This window comes from Eumetopias jubatus, unplaced genomic scaffold (assembly GCF_037043125.1).
Source record: "Eumetopias jubatus isolate StellerSeaLion01/CBP00866 unplaced genomic scaffold, mEumJub1_p1.0 scaffold_1, whole genome shotgun sequence".
NCBI classification, from domain to species: Eukaryota; Metazoa; Chordata; class Mammalia; order Carnivora; family Otariidae; genus Eumetopias; species Eumetopias jubatus.
In genome coordinates, this window is record NW_028274807.1 from 193,902,779 (window position 1) to 193,924,736 (window position 21,958).

Here is a 21,958-nt window from a genome sequence, read left to right on the forward strand (position 1 = left end):
AATCTGTTTTTATAAATGTGATCTCTCCAGACATTGTGAAAATACTGTTGTGAAATATGACCCTAAAGGCTTCAAAGTGTCATGTTGGGGATTAACAGTGTTATTCCCAGGGATTCTAATGTGTGTCTGGCTGCCAAAAATCCCTTCCACTGTTTTGGAGAAGACAAAGGGGGGTATAGTCCCATTTATAGGGGCGTAGGGTAATTTCTAACATATGGCTCATGATTTACTATCTTGAAGAAACTTTTATCTGTGGCTCAGTAGCTAGGCCTCGTCAAACCAAAGATGATGAAAGTGTTTATGAGGAATGGATTTGCCAGTTCAATTATTATTTTAAGGGAATGGCCAACAGGAAAATTATACCATTATAGTTTTTAGAAACTAAACTCCACTTGTGTCTGTGTGGACAGCTGGATTGTTTTTAGAGCAGTTTATTCTGTTTCCCTTATATCTTCTTAATAACTCATCTCAAGTAGTTTTGGTCTCTGATGTGTTAAAAAAAAAAAAAAAGAAAGAAAGAAGAAGGAGAAGAAAGAAAGTCATCTGTCCAGCTACTCAGCAGTGAATTTAGAGGGGAACTGCCCGACTCTGGATGAGTTATCAGGACTCCATTGAAGATGGGCTGTATTTTTAATATACTTTAAATTGACCTTTTCTTATGCTTTTCCTCTCAAGATCACAAAGGACATGGTGGGTATTGCTAGTATGTTTTCTCAAGATCTCCATGAGGAGGGAGTGGGGACAGTTTTCTTACTTGTCTAACAAGAGCATGGTGTGTGCCTTTCAATGTGTGGCACAATGAGCCATCCCTGTTTCCGAGAACCCACACCCCCCACTAAGTCCCCATCTTCCCTAGTGCAGCAGCAAAGGGGGCGGGGGCAGTAGATGCTGCCCCTTCTAGGCACAGGTGATAGCAGAGTGGTTTGTCTGTGGAGGATTTAGAAACAATAATAAGCAGACTAAAAATCAGTGTGCTTTTATTCACAATGCTCTGGTGTTCATAAACAATGCCGGTCATAAATTCTCTTACCCATGGGTTGGACCACTGTTACTGCCTCCCCTGGCTGCCTTTACTCATTACCGTCCTGCTGGTCAAATTTATATAAAAGACCAGGTTATGAGGATTTTATGTTAAGTGTGTACAGCAGACTTCCCCACAGCATGTATAGTATTGTCCTCTTTTAATTAAAGAGAACACGTGTGTGCATGAGCGTGTGCATGCACACACACACACACCTACATATACACATGTATACACATTCACCGAGAAAAAGTCTGGAAAGCATGTTTATGCCAGACTGTTGAAAACAATTATCTCATAGTGGGATTACAGGTAAATTCACTTTTTTCTAAGCATTATTTAAAAAAAAAAAAAAAAAAGAAACCACCCACTATTTTTGGTGGTGGCTCTTCTGATCATTATTTTTTTTAACCTACGCCCCCTCCCCTGGAAGCTGCTTACCAACTATTGTATGTGTAGCCACACCTTCTATTGGGACATGTGGGTGCCCAAGTCAGGTGTAGTTCAAGGCCTGCCTTCTCTGCTCCAAGCTGGGTGACCTTAAGCAAGCTCCTTAATCTCCAGATTCTCATTTTAAAATGGGAGTGATGCCTGTTACCTTGTGAGGATTAGAAATACAGTAATGTCTGTCAGCAGTTGGCATGGGACCTGGCCTAGAGTAGGAGTTCCGTAAACGCAGCTGTTGTTATTTTTCTGGACATGGCAGTGTGGCTGCTTGTCCCTCTCCTCTCTGCACTCACAGTCCCCATTCCCTGCAGGCCCCCATGTCCTTGGTTATTGAAAGAGCTCCTGATGGCCTGCCTGCCTTGAACTCCCCATGTTCAGAATGCTGACTGATTCATCTTCCCTGAGCATATTTCTGATCTTTTGATTCCTGAAACCCATCAGCCAAGCTTGAGCAACTCAGTCTGGCATTTAAGGCTCATGAGAATTGGTCACCCCTTTGCCTTCACTGCACCCCTACATTTTCCTCTGTGCCAGGATAATTCCAACTACTTGTTCATTGTGCTGATCTGAAACATGGGTCAAACAACCTTGCATTTCCCTGCAGCTGTTGTGAAGGCCAGGTGAAGTAATGTATTACATACCCGCATTGCTGTTGGTAGTACTGTGTATTAGTTTTTTAGGGCTGCTGTAACAAATTGACACAAACTGGGTGGCTTAAAATGACAGAAATTTGTTCTTTGACAGTTCTGGAGGGCAGAAGTCTGAAATCAAGGTGTCACCAGGACCATTCCCCCTCCAGAGGCCTTAGGGGAGAATTTGTTTCTTGCCTCATCCAGCCTCTGGTGGCTCCAGGTGTTCCTTGGCTTGTGGTCACATTCCCTCCAGTCTCTGCCTGCATCTTCATATTGCCTTCTCCTCTGTGTGTCTGTGTCTTCCCCTCTTCTCTCTGTCTTCAATCTCCCTCTGTCTTTCTCTTATAAGGACACTGACACTTTTCATTGGATTTAGGGCCCAGCCAGGTAATCCAGGATGATCTCATCTCCAGATCCTTAACTCAATTACATCTGCAAGGATACTTTTCCCATATGATGTAACATTTGCAGGTTCCAAGGAGATAAACCTTTTCTTGGGGTGGGGGGAGGATAGGTACCATTTAACCGACTATATGCTATTTTCTGAACTTCATTCTTTCATTCTTCAAACAAATCTTTATTGGATGCCTACTGTTTGCTGCATACTTGCTATGTGTTAGAATATAGCTGTGACCATGATGGATGCTTCACTTACCTTACGAACCATATGAGCCTGGTAGAAGATGTAGATACTAGGCAATTAATAATTTGACCAGACCTGATGGCTACCTTGTTGGGTGCTCTTCCAGTTTATTGGTCTACGTATGGAGATAAAGGTGGTAGCCCTGCCTAATTCACAAGAAAATTATGAAGATCAAAAAAGACCATAGGTGTGGAATTGTCTTGACCTGGCTATTTTATTGCCACGACTTCGCTCATACTGTCCCTCTGAGCCCTAAAGTTTGGCCTCTGGATTTTGGCTCCTAGATTCAAATTCTGACTGTGTTATCATAAGATTCTGGGACTCTGGGCAAGTGACTTAACCTCTCTAAGCCTCAGTTTCCTAAGCTACAAAATGGGGATAATAATAGTGCCTTATTGGGTTCTTGTTGCAATTAAAATGAGCTTATACATTGACAGTTTAAAGATAAGTATGTATAAATTCTTATTCTTAGGCAATTTAGAAATTGTAGATTCACAAAAGTATGTACTGTTTTGTAAACAACTCTTTTCATTTAATTTATTGTGAACATTTTCCTGTATTAGTAAATTTTCTTCCCCAACATCATTAAAATAGGCTGCCAACTATCATATAACAGTTTTGTAAATTACATACCCAGTTTTGTAAATTAATTAAATAATTATACACAGAGGGGAATCAAAATAGGATAGATAGTTTTACAAGCAGCTCAAAGGATATCCCTGCTGCTTGGGCCCCTTCTTTTGGGAGGTAGCTGCTGATGTTGGCTGTGCTGCTTAGTGGGAGACCTTATGGGAAACTGTCTGACACCCAATGTCAAATGAGTGTGTTTCCTGGAGTCTAGGTTTGGGGTCTGCCTGTATCCCAGTTTCTTAAGCTCTCCAATTCCCCATCGAGGCATTGCTGAGGCCAGTAGGTCACCTTCTTCAGACTCAGCACCATCCCACGTTAAGACCTCATAGCCCCTTTTATTGAAGGGAAGTCATCTGATTCAGGTAACACACTATCAAGTCCACCTTGAAGTGATTCCCTCTCCTGTCCCAAGCCTGAACACCATATAACAGAAAAGCATGGTGTCTGCATTTAGGGAAGCCTGGGTTCCAATTGTCTCAGCTGCTCACCAGCCCCGTGATTTGAGTAAATGTTCATGAATTCTCTGTTCCTCAGTTTTCTTAGTTGTTAAATGGAAATAATAATGCATCCCTCAGAGCATTAGTATAAGGGTTAAATATTGCCTTAAATCTCTCCTGGAACAATATTGAGTAGAAACAAATGGATAGAATATAAGTGAGATTATGTTTAACATCTCTCATGGAGTAATTTTGCTTGTTTATTTAAGCATATTATTTCATCTTACCATATACCAGGTCCTATTACAAATATTAACTTCATTTTAAACATGGATGGAATTTAAATAAGTCAACTAGATTTAGCAAACAGTGGTGAGTGTCAACAGTGGGTGCATGCTATGGAGTTAAGGATTGGGTTGCCACATTCTACCCCACCCTCCATGGCCCTCCATGGAAGACATACACATACACATGTGTGAAGACTATTGGAAAAATCTGGATACCAATGGCTAAGAGCACAGGCTATGGATTTAATCAGAACTGTATTCTCTTAGGCCACTTGGTTTCTCAGTTTCCTGACCTAGGAGATGGAAACACTTGTGAAGATTGAAGGACATAGAACATATACAGGTTTAGAGACTACTCTGAAATGTTGGCTGTTGTGGTCAGTGTTCTAATGGAAATAAAAGCAAAGTGCAGGGTGAGAGGGAAGAATTAATAGGGGTGTGTGTGTGTAGCCTTTTCTAGTAGATGGGATTTGAACTGGGCTTTTGAGAGACTGCAATGAATAAGGGAATGTAATAGTAAGGACAATCTGGGGACTGTGTTGGGGGGAGTGTGGATGGATGAGCATGACCTATGGTGGGGGATGAAATTGGGGGGTGATGTGAAGCTTTTTTCTAGGAAATGCTTTTTGCCTTAGGTTGGAGACCATGTTGCCAGCTTATTTCATCCATCTATCCATCATTCCTTCCTCATCTGAGCACTGAGGCTATTCATTTCACCTCACTGGGCCTTAGTCCCCTTATCTGTAAAATGAGGATATTCATAGGATCTTGGGGAGCTGTGGGTGAGGGTTGTGTGAGAGAGGCCATGAAGAGGATCTAAACTGGCTCAGGTACAGAGAAAGCACTTTGCAGAGGATGTTAGGTTCTCTTGTTTCAGCCATGTGCTGAAGGGTGTCCTGGGTGCTGGGGAGCTGGATAGTGACTCAGAGCCTGCCCATAGACAGTTTATAGTGTAGCCCCTGGCTTGGCATCCCATCCCTCTTTGCTCCTAGACTGGGACCTGTTTTTTTTTTTTTCCTGGACCTCCAGAGGACCAGAGCTTGTCCCAGGCTTCCCCTTGATGCCCAACTGGATCTCTGCCAAGGCCTCCCGTTGACCAGTTCTGCCTGTGTCTGAACTCCACATGAGACCTATCATTGCCCTTCTGCCTAGACTGCCTCTCACCTACCTATTACACTTTTACAAAGGGACCATCTGCTATCCTGAGAGCATCCTCTTTTTGTGACCATTTCTGCCCCCTCCCAGAGTGCATGACTTTTTTCCATCTCCCTGCTCTTCCTGCACTGGCGTGTCTTAACTCCTTCTGAATTCCAGATAGGAGGATACTAGCTCTTCACTTGAGTCACACTATTAAATAGATGTTAAATAGCCAACATTTACTGAACTACGTTGCAGGTACTCTCTAGGAATCGTTGCATACTGGCTTTATACTTGTTAACCATTTCACGTCCTTATAACAAATGGGGTGGGTGCAGCTATTGTCCCCATTTACAGACGAGACCATGAGGCACAAAGAGGTCTAGTGCCTTGTCCAAGGTTTCACAGTTGGATGGTGGTAAAGCCAGAAGTGATTTGTAAATCAGATTGCACTTACATGTTTACAGGCGAAAGGGACCACTGTTGCCATAGATGTGAACATAATTTTAAAATCTTATTTTTCATTTTTTAGACACAATATTTAGGGGTCTCTTTCTGGCAGCATTAATAGTTTTATTACTCAGCCTCATATTCAAAAGGATTTCCTGGCTAACGTGTCTGATTCATGGTAAAGATGAGCCATTTTGAGCTGCAAAATGCACTGGTGCCACCAAGTCCTTTGGCTTGTGCTTATTGTCACTTATGTCAGTCCTTTTGCTTCAGTTCCCCACTAATTTCAGTAAAATAATAAGGGCAGATGCAATAAGAACATTCCAGAGTTGCACAGAATCTGCTGCAAGGATTAGATGGTAAGGATTTTGAGCAGGTTTAGGGCTGGCTTGCAAGGAGCACCAACAGGTTTTGTTTACCATCTGAAACCTTAAAACTACAGTTCAATGTATGGATGATGGTTTAAAAGGCTCCAGCTGTGGTGCCCAAAAGCCAGATGTTTGCAAGAACCACCTATCTATGGCACTCCTCTGAGAGATTGGTCCCAGGCTCATCATGTGAGACCCCTTCCTTGTCCCACACCTTTATGGTCACACCATTTCGGATTCAGAAGCATCTTCATTTGATGCAGAAAAGTGTCAGCTCACAGCTGCTGAAATGGCTGACCCAGTTTTTGGCTGCTTAATAGGATGTGTAAGGATGGATTCTACTATTGCTGTTGTAGAGGCTGCATGTGGAATGGCCAGTTCCTGGCACCACGTTTTAGAAAAGAGATTGGAACCTGGAAACTTTTCAGAGAAGGACCACCAAGATGGTTCTTATTTTGGCTCTTATGTTCTATCAGGAATGGCTGAAGGACCTGGACATATTTCAGGTAGAAAGAAAAGTCTGTAGGAGAGAGAGCCTTCTGATACTTGTAGTGCCATCTTATGACAAAGAGGTGAATTTGTTCAATGGAGGCTGTATATCAAGAGCTTGGCTGAGCTTTTGGAGAATGATAGCTAAGGATCCAAATCTCAGCTTTGCTTCTCAGTGGTTTGGTCTTGGGCTGCTCCATTATCCAGTCTGATACTTAGGTCTCTTTCTGATAAGTAGGGATAAGATTAGTACTTGCCTCCCAAGTGTGGAAGGTTAGATGAGATATTTCATGTCAACTACTTAGTGCAATGCTTGGGACATGGCAAAGCGTCAGTGAATGGTCAGCGTGAGTGTTGTTATCAAATTCTGTGTAATGAAGAACCAGACCAAATGGAAGAGTTAGAGGGAGCAGATTTTTAAAAAAATTTTTTATTGTTATGTTAATCACCATATATTACATCATTAGTTCTTGATGTAGTGTTCCATGATTCATTGTGCATAACACCCAGTGCTCCATGCAGAATGTGCCCTCCCTAATACCCATCACCAGGCCAACCCACCCCCCCGCCCCCCTCCCCTCTAGAACCCTCAGTTTGTTTTTCAGAGTCCATCGTCTCTCATGGTTCCTCTCCCCCTCCGACTTACTCCCCTTCATTCTTCCCCTCCTAATATCTTCTTCTTTTTTTTTCTCTTAACATATATTGCATTATTTGTTTCAGAAGTACAGGTCTGTGATTTAACAGTCTTGCACAATTCACAGCACTCACCATAGCACATACCCTCCCCAGTGTCTATCACCCAGCCACCCCATCCCTCCCACCCCCCCCACTCCAGCAACCCTCAGTTTGTTTCCTGAGATTAAGAATTCCTCATATCAGTGAGGTCATATGATACCTGTCTTTCTCCGATTGACTTATTTCACTCAGCATAAAACCCTCCAGTTCCATCCACGTCGTTGCAAATGGCAAGATCTCATTCCTTTTTATGGCTGCATAATATTCCATTGTGTATATATACCACATCTTCTTTATCCATTCATCTGTCGATGGACATCTTGGCCCTTTCCACAGTTTGGCTATTGTGGACATTGCTGCTATAAACATTGGGGTGCATGTACCCCTTTGGATGAGGGAGCCGATTTTGACATAACATCTGGAAGAAGAGAACTTCCCAACTATCAGAATTTCTTCTTGGAGGTGTGATTGCCCAGATCTGAGATTGTTTAAGCTTCAGCTCAGTGACCTACATTAGGGAAAAGAAGGAATTCACGCTGTGAGTGAGAAGCTGCACCAACTAGTTCCTTTGGGGCTTTCCAATTCTATGAGCCCTCGGTGTTTTACACTAAAAGATTTTACTACAGATGGGTGTTTGAAATGAAAATTTGCAGCAAAAGAAAGACCATGGCCTTTTTTTTTGGTGAAAATGTTACCATAACTACCGCAGTGTGTTCTTCTTGGTCTAAAGTGTGGTGCATATCTTCAGCCAGGGAAGTTGTCTGCGTAGGAGCCACCCTCCGCTTCTGGGATGTGTAGCCATCTGGACTGTGGGGGTGTGCAGGGAACACACTGTTGATTCATATGCCATCCCCTGCTGGCATCTCTAAAATGGGCCCTCTGGCTGGAGGTGTGAAGCAGCCAGGCCCTCCTTCTCCCACACCTTCTCCAAGTACTCGAGAGAGAAAGGGACATGAGGAAAAATGTGTAAAGATCCAGGAACATGGAATGATAGTTGGGTGGCCCTGTGGGCAACTGGGCAGGTGTACCTATCTTCCAGTGGCTGTGGATGCCGCCGCCAACAATCCACATTTGTGATCTTTACTGGGAGGTGTGCCTTTGGGTGACTAGGATTGCCATACTTCCTCTTGCCCAGAAGTGCCAGGCAACCCACAGGTAGTGACTGACTAGAACAGGGATACAGGGGGCTGGCCCCCTTGCCTCCAATGGGACAGATTCTGCAGCACAATTTAGTCCTTAGAGCTCCCTGCAGGCTCAGGCTCAGGCTCAGGCTAAATTTTCTATACAACAACTTAACTTCCTTCTCTTCTCTATATGATTTATTTTCTTCTCATATGGGTTCTCCTGTGAGCCCTCCATTAATAAATTACTTGCATAAAAGTCCTTGTCTCAGGCTCTCCCTTTTAGGAATATGACCTAAGACATAGAAGTAGACTAAAGATAAGTGGCGTGGGTACTGCTCAAAGCACCTGATGCCATGCCTTATAAGAAACAGTGGGTAGAAGAGGACTCTTTAGTAAGAAAGACTTTGAACCATGAAGCTGTCATCATGTGAGAGGAAAGTGATTTGTTCTTTTGTCCTTGAATGAATAGAATGAAGGTCTGCATATAGTATCTCCAAGGGCATGTGTGTCACCTCAGTGTAGGAAGAGCTGTCTAACAGGGGAGTCCAAAGGTTAGTGAAAGATTAACCACCTTATATTAGTTTTCTATTGCTGCCATAACAAATGACTGCACATTTAACAGCTTAAAACAACACAAATTTATGAGTTCACAGATCAGCAGTCCTGGTACAGCATTGCTTAATTGGATCCTTTGTTTTGAGGCTCATGAGGCCAAAACCAAGCTGTTGTTGGGCATCTACTCCTTTCTAGAGGTTCTTGAGATCAATCTGCTTCCAAGCTGATTCAGAATGTTGGCCAAATTTAGTGCCTTGTATCTGAAGGATTGAAGTCCCCATTTCTGTGTTGACTATCATTGGAGGACCATCCTTATTCCCTAGAGACCTCCTTTGGTGCTTGTACATGGCCCCTATATCTCAGAACCAACAATGGCACATTGACTCCTTCTCATACTTAGGATCTCTGACTTCCCCATCTGCCGCATCTCTCTTCTGCCTCCAATCACAGGAACTTCTGAGCTTTGAGAGGGCTCAAGTGATTAGATTGTACCCACCCAAATTATCCAGGATAATTTCCCTATTTTAACATCTATAACCCTAAGTACATCTGCAAAGTTCCCTTTGCCATGCAATGTGACATATTCACAGGAAATAGGAGTGGATATCTTTGGTAGGGGGCATTATTCTGCTGTCTACAGTCCACCACCTGGCCCCCATAGATGCACATCTCTCCCAAATAAAAAATACATTTTCCCCATTCCACGGTCTCCAAAATTTTTATCCCATGACAGCATCAACTCAAAGCCCCAAATCTCATCAGTTTAAAAATCCCATCATTTAAATCATCTAAATTATGTATGGATGAGGGTCTGGGTGTAATCTATTAAGTACAACCCCAGAGGCATAATTCCTTGTCATCAATGGATCTGTGACACTAAAGAAACAATTTATCTGCTCCCAACAGACAAAGATGGGACAGACAGGTATAAAAGTTACAATCATTCCAGTTCAGACAGGAGAAATGGAAGGTAAAATGGAATCAGTAGTCCAATGCAGTTTCAAAATTCAACGGGGCAACCTTCACTAGATTTCAAGGCCTGGGAATAATCTGTGGTTCTTGGCTCCACACGAAAAGCCTATAGCATCCAATTTTTTCAGGTGCTCTTCTATCTAAGTACTAACCAGGCCCAAACATGCTTAGCTTCCAAGAGCAGACAAGATCATGTATGTAGGCTGGGGTGAATGACCAGGATGCTGCTGACAGCACCCAATACTGTGCCATATACATAGTGGACAGAATAATGACTGCTTACAAAGAAAGACTTTGGACCACCCACATGCACTCTTCCATGAAGCTTTCCACAGTCATCCTTCCCTCTTCAGGGAGTGGATGATTGCCTCTCATTCTCCGCCATAACATATTATTCAGAACTGGTGGGGTCCTAACAGGGAACTGAGAAACAAACAAGAAGTCAGATTTACTTACCTGTTAAAATCTTACATGTTTGTAGAGCATGAGGGGGGACCACAAATAGCAATATATAAACCAAGTGTTATGTTAGTAATTAAGGGTGTGAGTTTAGGTGTCAGACACCGTGGTTACACCCTCAAGTCTTACTACACTGTAATCTCCGGCATGTTACTTACCCCTCTTGAGTCTGGCTGCTTGCAGCTTTCCCATGGGGGTGGTAACTGCTACCTATAAGGATGCTGTACAGATCCAGTCAGGGGCTAGTAGGGAAGCATGGGGCTTGGCATATGGAAAACATTCTGTAAGTGGTGGCTGCTGTTATTAATTGCAGTCTTGTATTCTAGTTATGTACTCCCTCTTCCACCAGAAAATCAAGTTCCTTGAGACCGGGCATGATATTTCATTTATCTTCATTATCTCTGCATTGTCTAGCATCTATTAGGCACTCAGTAATTAATGAATTAAATAACTAAACTTTGTTGTTACTCCTAGGACATTGCTTATGCCACTGGCCAAATATTTGGAACCTGGCCTCTTATTCTATTAATTTCTATGGTTCCCAGGATCATATCATCCAAAAGACGAGGATAAATCTGCCAAACAATCTTTAATGCAAATTTAGGAAAAGGAGTAGGTTATGTATGAAAACAAACTAAGGGGGAAAAAAAAAACAACCAAACTACAGGAAATGTGTGTGTGTGTACAGATTCATGCGGTACGGTCTTAGGTTCCCAGATGTCTATTTTTTTGGTGAGGATTAAAAAAATAATTAAATGCTAAGTTGATATAATATTTATGTATTTCCATGGAAACTGTTTTCCCATCTCTCAAGAATTTGCAGACTTCTGTATAAGACCAGGGTTTTAAACCAGGTTTATGTGGCCTTATACAGTCTCTCTCCTCCCTAGCCCTTACCCCTTGGGTCTCATCTCCTAACACTGTATTCATTACTTCCTACACTCGAACAACACTGGACAACTCACTGTCCCTGGAGTCCTGTAGGCATGGTACCATCTCCATTGAGAATACCTGCACTAGAATGTAAGCTTCACGAAAGCAGGGATTCTGTGTCTGTTTTCCCTGGCACGTAGTGGCCCTTCAGCAAATATTTCTTGAATTTTATTCAGGCACACCTACCTAGGCTAATGGTAGCCAGTATCAGACTGTAGAACAAGTGGGCAGGGAATGCATTCTGCCAGGCTGAATTCTCTGATATACTTTCAGGAATACTAATAGTCATGCAGGAGCAAAAACAATAATGAGAATAAGTTTCAGTTATTGAGAGTGTACTGTGTGCCAGCCCAGCTAAGTACTTCATAGGCTTATCTCATTTCAACTTCACCTTCCTGAGGATCAGAGAAAATTCAGGAATTGCCAAGGTCATGCACCTGGTAGGTATGTGAGCACAGGATCTGTTTAACTGTATAGGATGAATTTTAAGACTTTCTGAGCTTTACCTTCCAAATAGTAAGGTTTCATTTTTAACTTTTGTTATTAATTTGTTTTATTGTGTGTAGACAAAGAATGTGGCCTATATCACTTCTGCGTTTTGGAATCTGATTAAAGTTTTTCTTGGTGGTCTGGTATGTGATCGATCTGTTTAAATATTCCATGGAGTTTTGAAATGAGGATCTGTAGTATCTAAAGTTCACTGTAATTGTCTATTAATTTAGTCTTACTAATTATATCATGTAAATCTTTTAGGTCATTTTTTTAATGCTTCATCTGTCAAAGATTGAGAAGGATGTTAATATTTGAAAGTCATCATTTTTCCCCCTCTATTTCTGTATGCCTAACCATATTTGCCATTTAAGTTTTAATATCTAATATGGATATCAGTACCAGACAACTGCTATTGAGATAAGTCTCTTTAAATTTTCAAGTCCTCAAGAAAGGAGTGAGAAATGGAAGACAGAATCAAAGGAGAAATAGGGAGGTGACTACAATGAAAGAAGCCATTGGAGAGCTAGGTGTCAGCTTCAAATATCAAATCAAAGCTGCATGGTGAAACATGGGCAGTATAGCCCAGTGGTTAGGAGCAGAGGCCCTGGGACCAGACTGCCTAGGACAAGTCCCAGCAGTGCAATTCAGTAGCTTGTGCAAGTCACTAACTTCTCCATGCTTCCATGTCTATGAGTGAAAAATGATGATAAGAATAGTATCTATCTAAAGAGGTTATGGTGATGATTAAATAAGTTAATATTTACAAAGTGCTTAGCACATGTATAAATAACTCTTAGCTATTGCCATCCTTCACATCAAAATCATTTTTGGTGTAAAGGTATTATAGAACTTACAGGCTTATAAGTACAATGTCATTTGGACTGTTTCATTCAATCAGTCAATATTTATTGAGCACCTATTCTTGACAGGCACTATGTTAATTACTGGGAATATAATGGACATATAGAGTCCCTGTGCTCATGGAGTATACCACCCAATGGTGAACCACAGACATGAATCCATTGATTTCATAAGTTAGTATAAAATTGCAGCCATTTCCAGTGATATGAAGGAAAGGTACACAATGTTATGAGAGTGTATATGAGGGTGCAGGATGTAGACTAGTGTGGAGGGTCAACTAATGGCCTTTCTGTGATCTATTTGTAATCTGTGGCTTTGTAACAAATACCCCAAACATTTACTGGCTTAAAACAGTGAACCCTTATTATCTCACAGATTCTGTGGGTCAGGAATGTGGGAGTCACTTAGCTGGATGGTTCTGGCCCAGAGTTCCTCATGAGGTTGCCATCAAGCTGTTGGGCAGGGCTGCAGGCATCTGGAGATTTCACAGGGACTGGACGACCCACTTCTGCTATGGCTGATTCACATGGCTTTTGGCGGGAGGCCTCAGTTTCATGCCACATGGGCCTCTCCATAGGGTAACTTGAGGTATCTACATGATGTGTCAGCTGGCTTCTTCCAGAACAGGTGATCCAAGAATGTGAGCAAAAAGGAAGCCATAGTGTCATTATGACCAAGCCTCTGAAGTTGCAGATGTTATTTCTACCATATTCTATTTGTTAGACTGAATTACTAAGCTCAGTTGAGAGTCAAGGGGAAGATATTTAGGCTTCATCCTATAAAGGGAATGTCAAAGAATTTGTGGACATATTTAAAACAACCATATGAGGAATTGGTATTTTTTCTGAGATGGCTAGGATAAATCTTGAAGATATTCTGGACCAGGATTGACAAACTTTTTCTGTAAAAGTCCAGATAGTAAATATTTCCAGCTTTGCAAGGCCATATGGTCTCTGTTACAACTACTAAATTCTGTCACTGTAGCATGAAAACAGCAATAGACAATATGTAAATTAATGGATATAACAGTGTTTCAATAAAACTTTATTTACCAAAACAGATGGCGGGCTGGATTTCGCCTATGGTGATCCCTGTAGACAAAAAGAGAACAAAAAAGTTAGAGGATTATTCCAAGCAGAAGAAACTGAATGCTTCAAGAAGAAGGGAGCTGTTAGGCAGTTACGAATGTAAAGATACCTAAAACAGTTTTTTTTTATGTACTGTGTTTATTACAACATTGTTTGTAGTGAATAAAAAGAGTGGAAAACACTTATTTACACAGATAAATTCTAAAAACGTAAGTATTGTTGAGGTAAAAACCAAAATGCAAAAGCTTTGTGTGGGGCAGACAGCTGGCGTTTATGTAAATTAAAAAAGAATGTGCTCTGTTGTTAAATTTATACTGTTTACAAGGACATACATATGTAATAAAAGCACAAAAACATGCATGAGAAAGATACTAACTTTAAGGTAATGGTTTCTTTCTAGAAGAATGGAGACGGTGAGGGTTGTGGGACTCCAAGTTCTGTTATGTTTATGGCTTGCAAATTTTTTAAGTTGTGGTAAAATACACGCGACATAAGCTTTACCATCTTAACCACTTTTAAGCGTATAGTTCAGTAGTGTTAAGTATGTTCACATCATTATGCAAGCAATCTCTAGAAATTCTTTTTTTTTTTTTAAAGATTTTACTTATTTACTTGACAGAGAGAGAGAGAGAGAGCACTAGTGGAGGGGAGGGGCAGAAGGAGAGGGAGACCCAAGACTCCCCAGGGAGCAGGGAGCCCAAAGAGGGCTTGATCCCAGGACCCTGGGACCATGACCTGAGCTGAAGGCAGCCATTTAACTGACTAAGCCACCCAGGCACCCCTCTAGAAATTCGTTATCTTGCAAAACCGAAACTCTGTACCCATTAAACAACAGCTCTGCATTCCCTACCCTTAGTCCCTGGCAATCAGGGTTCTATTTTCTGTTTCTATGAGTTTGGCTACTCTAGATACCTCATATAAGTGAGATCATTCAGTATTTGTCTTTTTGTGACTGTTGTATTTCATTAAACATAATGTCCTCAAGGTTCATCCATATTGTAGCACATGTTAGAATTTTGTCCCTTTTGAAGGCTGAGTAATATTCCACTGTAATTACATACCACATTTTGTTTATCCATCCATCTGTTGATGGACATTTCGGCTATTGTGATAATGCTTCTATAAACATGAGTATACAAATTTAAATCACAGTTTTGATGAAATGAATCATCAGTTAAATAGTACCCTGTGGAAATATAGTAGCCTGAGGCTCTTTCCTCCTTCCTTTCTCCCACAGCACATTCCAGTCAAACTTCACTCACAATCTCCACCAAAACTGCTCCAGTCAATGTTACTAATGGCCTGCCGTGCTCCTAAATCCTGTGGTCCATTCTCTGGTCTCATCCTATTAACTTCTCAGCAGCAGTTGATAAGGTGGTCACTCCTGCATCTTGGACTCCTTTCTACACTTGATTTCTGTGATGCTGTACTCCTGGTACTCTTCTTACTTCACTGGTTATTCCTTCTCAGTTTCCTTCAATGCTTCTTCCTCACTTCTCAGACCCCTTAATGTTGGGTCCTCCCTGGGCTCAGTCCTCTTTCCTCCCCTCTCCTTCTATGTGCAGTTCCCAGTTGAGCTCATCTGGGCTCACAGCTTTAGGTACTATCTATTGGCTGATCCCAAATTTTTATTTGTAGCTCTTACTTCTCCCCTCAAATCCAACTCATCTATCCACCTGCCCACTCAGCATCTCCACTTGAATGTCTTATAGCATCACAAACTTAACACATGCAAAACCAAACTCTTGGTTCCCATAACTCGCACTTCTCCTTCCCGATCTTCCCTATCTTGGTTTTCCACCTGCATTCTTCCTGTTGTCCATGCTAGAAGCCATGAAGCCATCTTTTACTTCTCTCTTTTTGTTGTCTCCAGGCAATCTGTCAGGAAGTCAAGTCAGCCTCACCTTCAAAACATATCCAAACTCAGTTCCTTCTCATTGCCTCCAGTCTGTCACCGTGGTCCCAGGCTCTATCAACCCTTGCTGGGGTTATTCCAGTTGCTTATTACTAGTCTCTATAGTTCTGCCCTTACCTCCTTCCTCAACCCCAAACCATATTGCAGCTCAGCAGCCAGAACAGACTTTTAAGGATGTGCATTATATCATGGTTTGTCTTTGCTCAGAACCTTCCAGTGGCTCCCCATTTTCCTCAGAGTAAAACCAAATTTGGACCCTGTGTGTCATCCTGCACCCTAGCACTTCTCTGACCTGCTATTTTCCCCATCTCTTATCCACTGCTAGCCTGGTACTTAAACATTTGCTATTCCCTCTGCTTGCAATGTCTGTACAACTGGTTCCTCCATTTCCTGTAGATTTTTGCTCAATGTTACCTTTGCATGAAGCTTTCTCTGATCACTCTTTTTAAGGTTGCAATTGATCCCCTCACACAATGTGTCCTTTTCCGCTTTTCTGACTTATTTTCCTTTAAAACACTTAACAGAAAACTGGTTTGGTCTTCTTTTTAAATTATTGTGCATCTTTCTCATTGGAATTTGAAATGAAAAACCCATAAGGGCTGGGGTATTTGTCTGCTTGGCTCACTGCTCTATTTCCTATATGCCCTGCCTCAAATTATTATTTGAATATATGAATCTGCCGTATCTTAAGACCCTCAGTCTTAAGATACGAGTTGATGTTTGAGATTATAGTGTTACTTTCCTGTCAGTTTCTTCAACTGGGTTTGTTCCTCAAAGTGGTAATTTAAAAATATGGCTTCAGATTCTTTGGCACTCTTCCCGGAATCTGAGCAGACTTGTAACTGCTTCAACCAACAGAGCATGGCAGAGGTTATGCTATGGGACTTCTGAGGTTAGGTAATAAAGGGCTATGCAGTCTTTGGCTTATTTGCTGGAGTGCTTGCTCTTGGAGTCTTTATACCTAAATATACAAGGTTGACATCCTGAGGCTGCTATGCTGTGAAGAAGCCCAAGCCACATGCAGAGACCATATACAGGTGTCACCATATATAGGTGATATTCTAGTGAAACCCAGCCTTGAAGTCTTTTTCAGTCCAGCACACCAGATACATGAGTGAAGAAGCCTTCTTGGAAGTGGATCCATCAGTCCCAACTGTTCTAGTCCCTGACATCATGCTTTAGAAACAAGCCTTCCCCAGTCTATCCTTTATAAATTCCTGATCTAGAATTCATGAACATAATTAAATGGTGGTGGTCTGATACCACTAAATTTGGGGTGGTTTGTTCCATAGTAGATTACCAGAACAAGAAAGGGGAAAGGTCAGATAAAAATAGTGAATTACCTTTGGATAGAAAGTTAAGTTTTGACGGGTGTGTGTGTGTGTGTGTGTGTGTGTGTGTGTGTGTGTGTGTATGTGTGTGTTTCCTACTGAAGAGAGTAAATGGTGTGTGCAAACATTATTCTGCCAGGCTCATCTAAGAAGCTAGTGTCCATCCACATTAATTCGCTAGACTCTAGATACTCATTAACTTCCCAGAAATGTCATCCCAATGAACCACGTGAGATTTCATGCTTAAAATTCTGGGTTCTTGGTATATTTCCATATTGGTCACCTGGAGGAACTGGCAGTTTAAAACCAGCTAAGGTCAAACTATACTTGAAATTATAGGAAAATATATATCCCAGGTGACAGTATCACAGTGAGATATTAAAGTTTTTGATGCTGCCAATTTTCTTCTTTTATTTTTATCCTGTTTTTAAAAACTGAGAATTGGTATAACTAGAAATACCAGCCAGTGATCAGCAATTCAGAGTCAGCTGCTTATTAAAAATCTGGATGTTCAAAGAAACCCACTCATAAAGCTCCTCATTCTGTAGCTCAGAGTGGGGAATAGGTGTGCCCAAGGTCTTAGGCTGGGACTGTGGGCTCCTGACTCCCCATACAATGCTCTTTCTTCTTAATAAATGTTTTTTAGCCTATAGTCTGGTTCAAAGATGCACCTCCCAGGTGCTGTACCAGGTCCTGTGAACCAGCTGAAATGGTGCACACCATTTTGTTTGTGTGTGCTTTTGTACTCGTTTCTGGAGAGAATCCACACTTTCTATCTGATTCTTATAGAGATCAGTGACCCAGAAAAGCATAAATCCACTGTACTTGATTTAATACTGTTCTTTAAAAATTAACCAGAGTAAGTTAAATCTTGTACTCCCTCATATCTATACCAGATGCTTCTAGGGAAATTCTTTCGTTGTTTAAGATTAGTGCATAACGGGTGCATCTTTCAGATAGTTAGGCATAGTTGGAACACCCAGCAACCAACACATCTTACTATCTATTTAGAGAGATTTGGCAAGCACTCATACGTTAAAATCAATTTTGTGATTCAAAAGCTACAAACAACACAGGGCTGATTTGGTGTTATTTTTCCTTATAGTCATTGCAGTAGTTAAGGCAGAGAAGACTGGGATCTTTACAGAGAAAGTCTAAAGGTGCAGAGGCGAATTTAACAGAGGTTTCTTTTTCACACACACCCCACCATCCCCTGTGGGTGTTCAATGGCCTTTTTATATGGCATTTCAGGAACCTGGGCTCCTTTTATCTTGGAATTCTGCCATCTTCTTAGATCTTGGAGTTCTTTACTTTTAGCCAGCAGACAGGAAAAAAGGGGGAATTGAGGACAGAGTAAGAAGTTTTTATGGAAGTTGAGTTCTTCATTTCTGCCCATATCCCACTGGCCAGATAAAAGTCACATGGCAACCATCCTGATACAAGGGCAGTGGTGGTGGTGCTTCCTAACAACACTCTACGTTAAAGAAGAGGAGCACAAATCTTGGTCAGGCAACTGCTCCTGTCTGCCACAATCAGAGTGAGCATTTTAAGGATCCTATATCTCAGAAATGGATGAAGTGTCTGAGATGGAACTTTCAGACAGTCCATGATATCTATATGTGGATTATGATCTTCGCTTACATGACACCTTAGGAATTAAGGTGATCCTCAGTAACTGTGAAGTCAGGCTTGATTGAAATATAGTGTAGTTAAGATAGGAAAATTGCAATTTTCAGATAATTGGAGATTTTATTTTATTTTACTTTTTATTTTTTTATTTTTATTTTATTATTATTTTTTTAAGATTTTATTTATTTGACAGAGAGAGAGAGAGAGAGTACAGACAGGGGAAGCAGCAGAGGCAGAGGGAGAAGCAGGCTCCCCGGTGAGCAGAGAGCCCAACTTGGGGCTTGATCCCGGGACTCCAGGATCATGACCTGAGCTGAAGGCAGATGCTTAACCAACTGAGCCACCCAGGCGCCGCTATTTTATTTTACTTTTTAAAGAGTGACACAGAGTCTAAGGGCCCAATCTGGATTTTGAGCTGGTTTATACTGTAATGGAACTTGTATAATTATAGCAAAGAAAACTCTTTCCATTTTTGCAAAACTATTGCTACAAGTTTAGCTTTGTTATTGCATGTTTGCCCTTAAAAATGTTTTTGTGCTTGGCAGAAATTATAATAGCGCATGTCTTTACCCTATGGTTTTTATTTTCTATTTGTGTTACTTAGTTGTTTCTTAATTATTTTTGCTTGTTTTATGGAAGCTTAACCTCTCTCCTCGAATTATTATTCTGGAACTGGGTTTGGCTATGGTATGAAATTACCATGAATTCGATTCTCAACTTTTTTCATTAAGATGCTTTTGATGCCATGTGGTATCAGAATTGGTGACATGTGAAATGTATTTCTTCTACCACCTCCCGTGGAGCAACTCTGACAAATTACTTACTTTCCATTTTTTTAATCTATGAAATTTTATTGGTCTAGTGAACTCCAACAATCTTGGAAGTATGTTGAAGGCTAAGTAGCTTTCTTTGGAAGTTGAAGTCCTTATGTGATTGACCCGGTGGTGTGCTGGAACTGGATTGTACTGGTCGGTGAAAGTAAAAATTGGAATCTTGTTCTAACAGCTAATGTTACAAATTAAATATACAAACTCATGATTAAAGACATTGTATTACAACTCATGATTTACTAATTTTTTGGTTATATTTTACTATTATTGATGTTTTTGAGGTTATTACATTTATTTTGTCCATATGATAGAAATACTATGCAATGGGGTGCTATTGGACCTTTCTTCCCAACTCTGCATTCAGTGATACCACTTAGGTAGCTTGAAGTTGGCCATGGTGGGTGCTGGTTGTTAAATGTTTACCAGTAGCCCACTGGACTCACCACACAGGTCAGATTCTTCACAGGGTAGTGTTGAGGCTTGAAAGAGACATGTTGTGTCAGGGATATTGTAGATGCTCAATAAAGGGAGACTGCTTTTAAGGTCATTCCTTCAGAAAATCTCTGCCATTTCCACGGAGCCTAAAAATGACCAGTGTTGCCAGATTATTTTAGTCCAGGACCTCCAAAAGGACAGAAGATCTCCAAAAGGACAGAAGTTCATAAAATGGGTTCAGAAATACTTGACTCCATCTCTTCCAAGGATATGTTAGGGAAAAAAAATGTTTTAAATGATGTGAGACAACTTTGAATAATTAGAAAGCACTAATTCAAATTCTTAAATTGGAGATTGAGAAGTAGTTTTGCACAGGTTTGCTGGTTTGTGCCAGTGATGACTTTGGGAAGAAAATATGCTATATTCTGGAGGCATAGTGGTGATTCTCCAGTGCTGGTCCCTAGACAGTGGTCCATGACTAAGTCTTCTTGGGCCGCTGGCAAATAAGAACAATGTTAATAGAATATGGGCAAAAGATTGTTTGTTTTATTATCCTGAGAAGAATTATCTTTTACTGTGGGACTCTGTTTTTCTGGCAATATTTGCATTAGTATGTTCTGTCTTTATGAAATGGTGATGGTAGTAGATGGTAGTGGTGGAATGAGAGTTAATTTTAATACCTTTACTTGAAAAGAGCTAGAAGTCATGTTGGTTCTCTTCCCTAAAGCCCTAGGTGTTTTTTTTTTTTTTTTTAAGATTTTATTTATTTATTTGACAGAGGGAGAGAGGTAGCGAGAGCAGGAACACAAGCACGGGGAGCGGGAGAAGGGGAAGCGGAAGCAGGTTTCTGGCTGAGCAGGGAGCCCGATGCGGGGCTCGATCCCAGAACCCTGGGATCATGACCTGAGCCGAAGGCAGACGCTTAACGACTGAGCCAATGTTTGTGACCCATGGAGTGTAAAGGGCTAGAACAACTTCATGTTGAATTTAAATGATTTTTCTGCAAGCAAATAAGTCTTATAGAATTATTCCATAGGTGACTTGTATCAGCAGCATGGACATATGTGAGTACTTTTGTTTACTCCTCTCATTGGCTTTCATAAAACTGTTGCTAATTATTATTAAGACTATCAAAGCATAAATGAAAAAAATCTTATCTTTATCTCTTCTTCTGCCAAGGAAACTTTCAAAGTCTTGACATAACTGTTCTTTGGAGAAGAGGCAGGCAAAAAGTGAGCCTTCCAGCTTAAAATTGTAATTATGTTTATGTTTTACCTAAAGTTATATTTGTCATATTCCAGAAGTTCTTGGGTCTGCATCTGGCTTTAACCATTTTTGTCTCCTTGCTAACACTGTTGATATTAATGCCAATTTTAATTTCTTGGCATCATGAGTGCATAAACATATCACACACAGATGTGATTTTGAATAAGGACCGAAACTGTAAATTAGGAAGCAAGATATTAACAGTGTTTCATCACATCAATTCACTCCAAAAAGTGACACAGTGGTACTGAAAAGGTCTTAAATTGCTCATTTCAAACCTACCTCAGTAGCAAAATGCCAAGCGTGCAGTGGATTTGCAACCACGTTAGTCATTTTCTTTCCTCCGTTTCCATGCTGTGTTTGTATTGGGAGCACAGAGTAATGTAATTTAGTAAATTATGATTTGATGGCTGGGCAACAGCCCCAGTGTTGAACAGTATTTGGACTATGATTACTTGCTGGCTTTGTCACAGTTGACATTAATTATTGATGGTAGTTTCAGAAATAGCGCATGTGCCAGGAGCTTTTCACCGGAACGCAGGCTCCAGGCAGGAGGGATGCTAAAGAGGGTGGGGGAAGAGTCACCTGTGGCTTGTTTATGTCTGTGCACAGCGAGCCTGCACCCAGTGGGCTGTGTGGTACCTGTGTAAAGGTCATGGTGTAAAGGAAGGATGAACCGTCAGGCTTATTTCTATCGTGTTCCTCCCCAGGAATTGCACCGAAGGAGCCAACTTCAGCCGGAGCCAGCAAAGACGAAGGCTCTCCAGACTGTCATTGAAATGAAGGTAGGAG

General features: G+C 41.2%; 1 protein-coding gene across 2 annotated transcripts in view; it reads left to right on the forward strand.

The window, feature by feature from the left end:
* ERC2 (ELKS/RAB6-interacting/CAST family member 2) overlaps positions 1-21,958 on the forward strand; it is a 936,802-nt gene that overhangs the window by 239,493 nt on the left and 675,351 nt on the right. For both annotated transcript variants that reach the window (XM_088022015.1, XM_088022017.1), the window contains one exon: positions 21,877-21,951. In XM_088022015.1, coding sequence (XP_087878141.1) covers positions 21,877-21,951 — 75 coding nt within the window. The remainder of the gene's footprint in view (positions 1-21,876; positions 21,952-21,958) is intronic.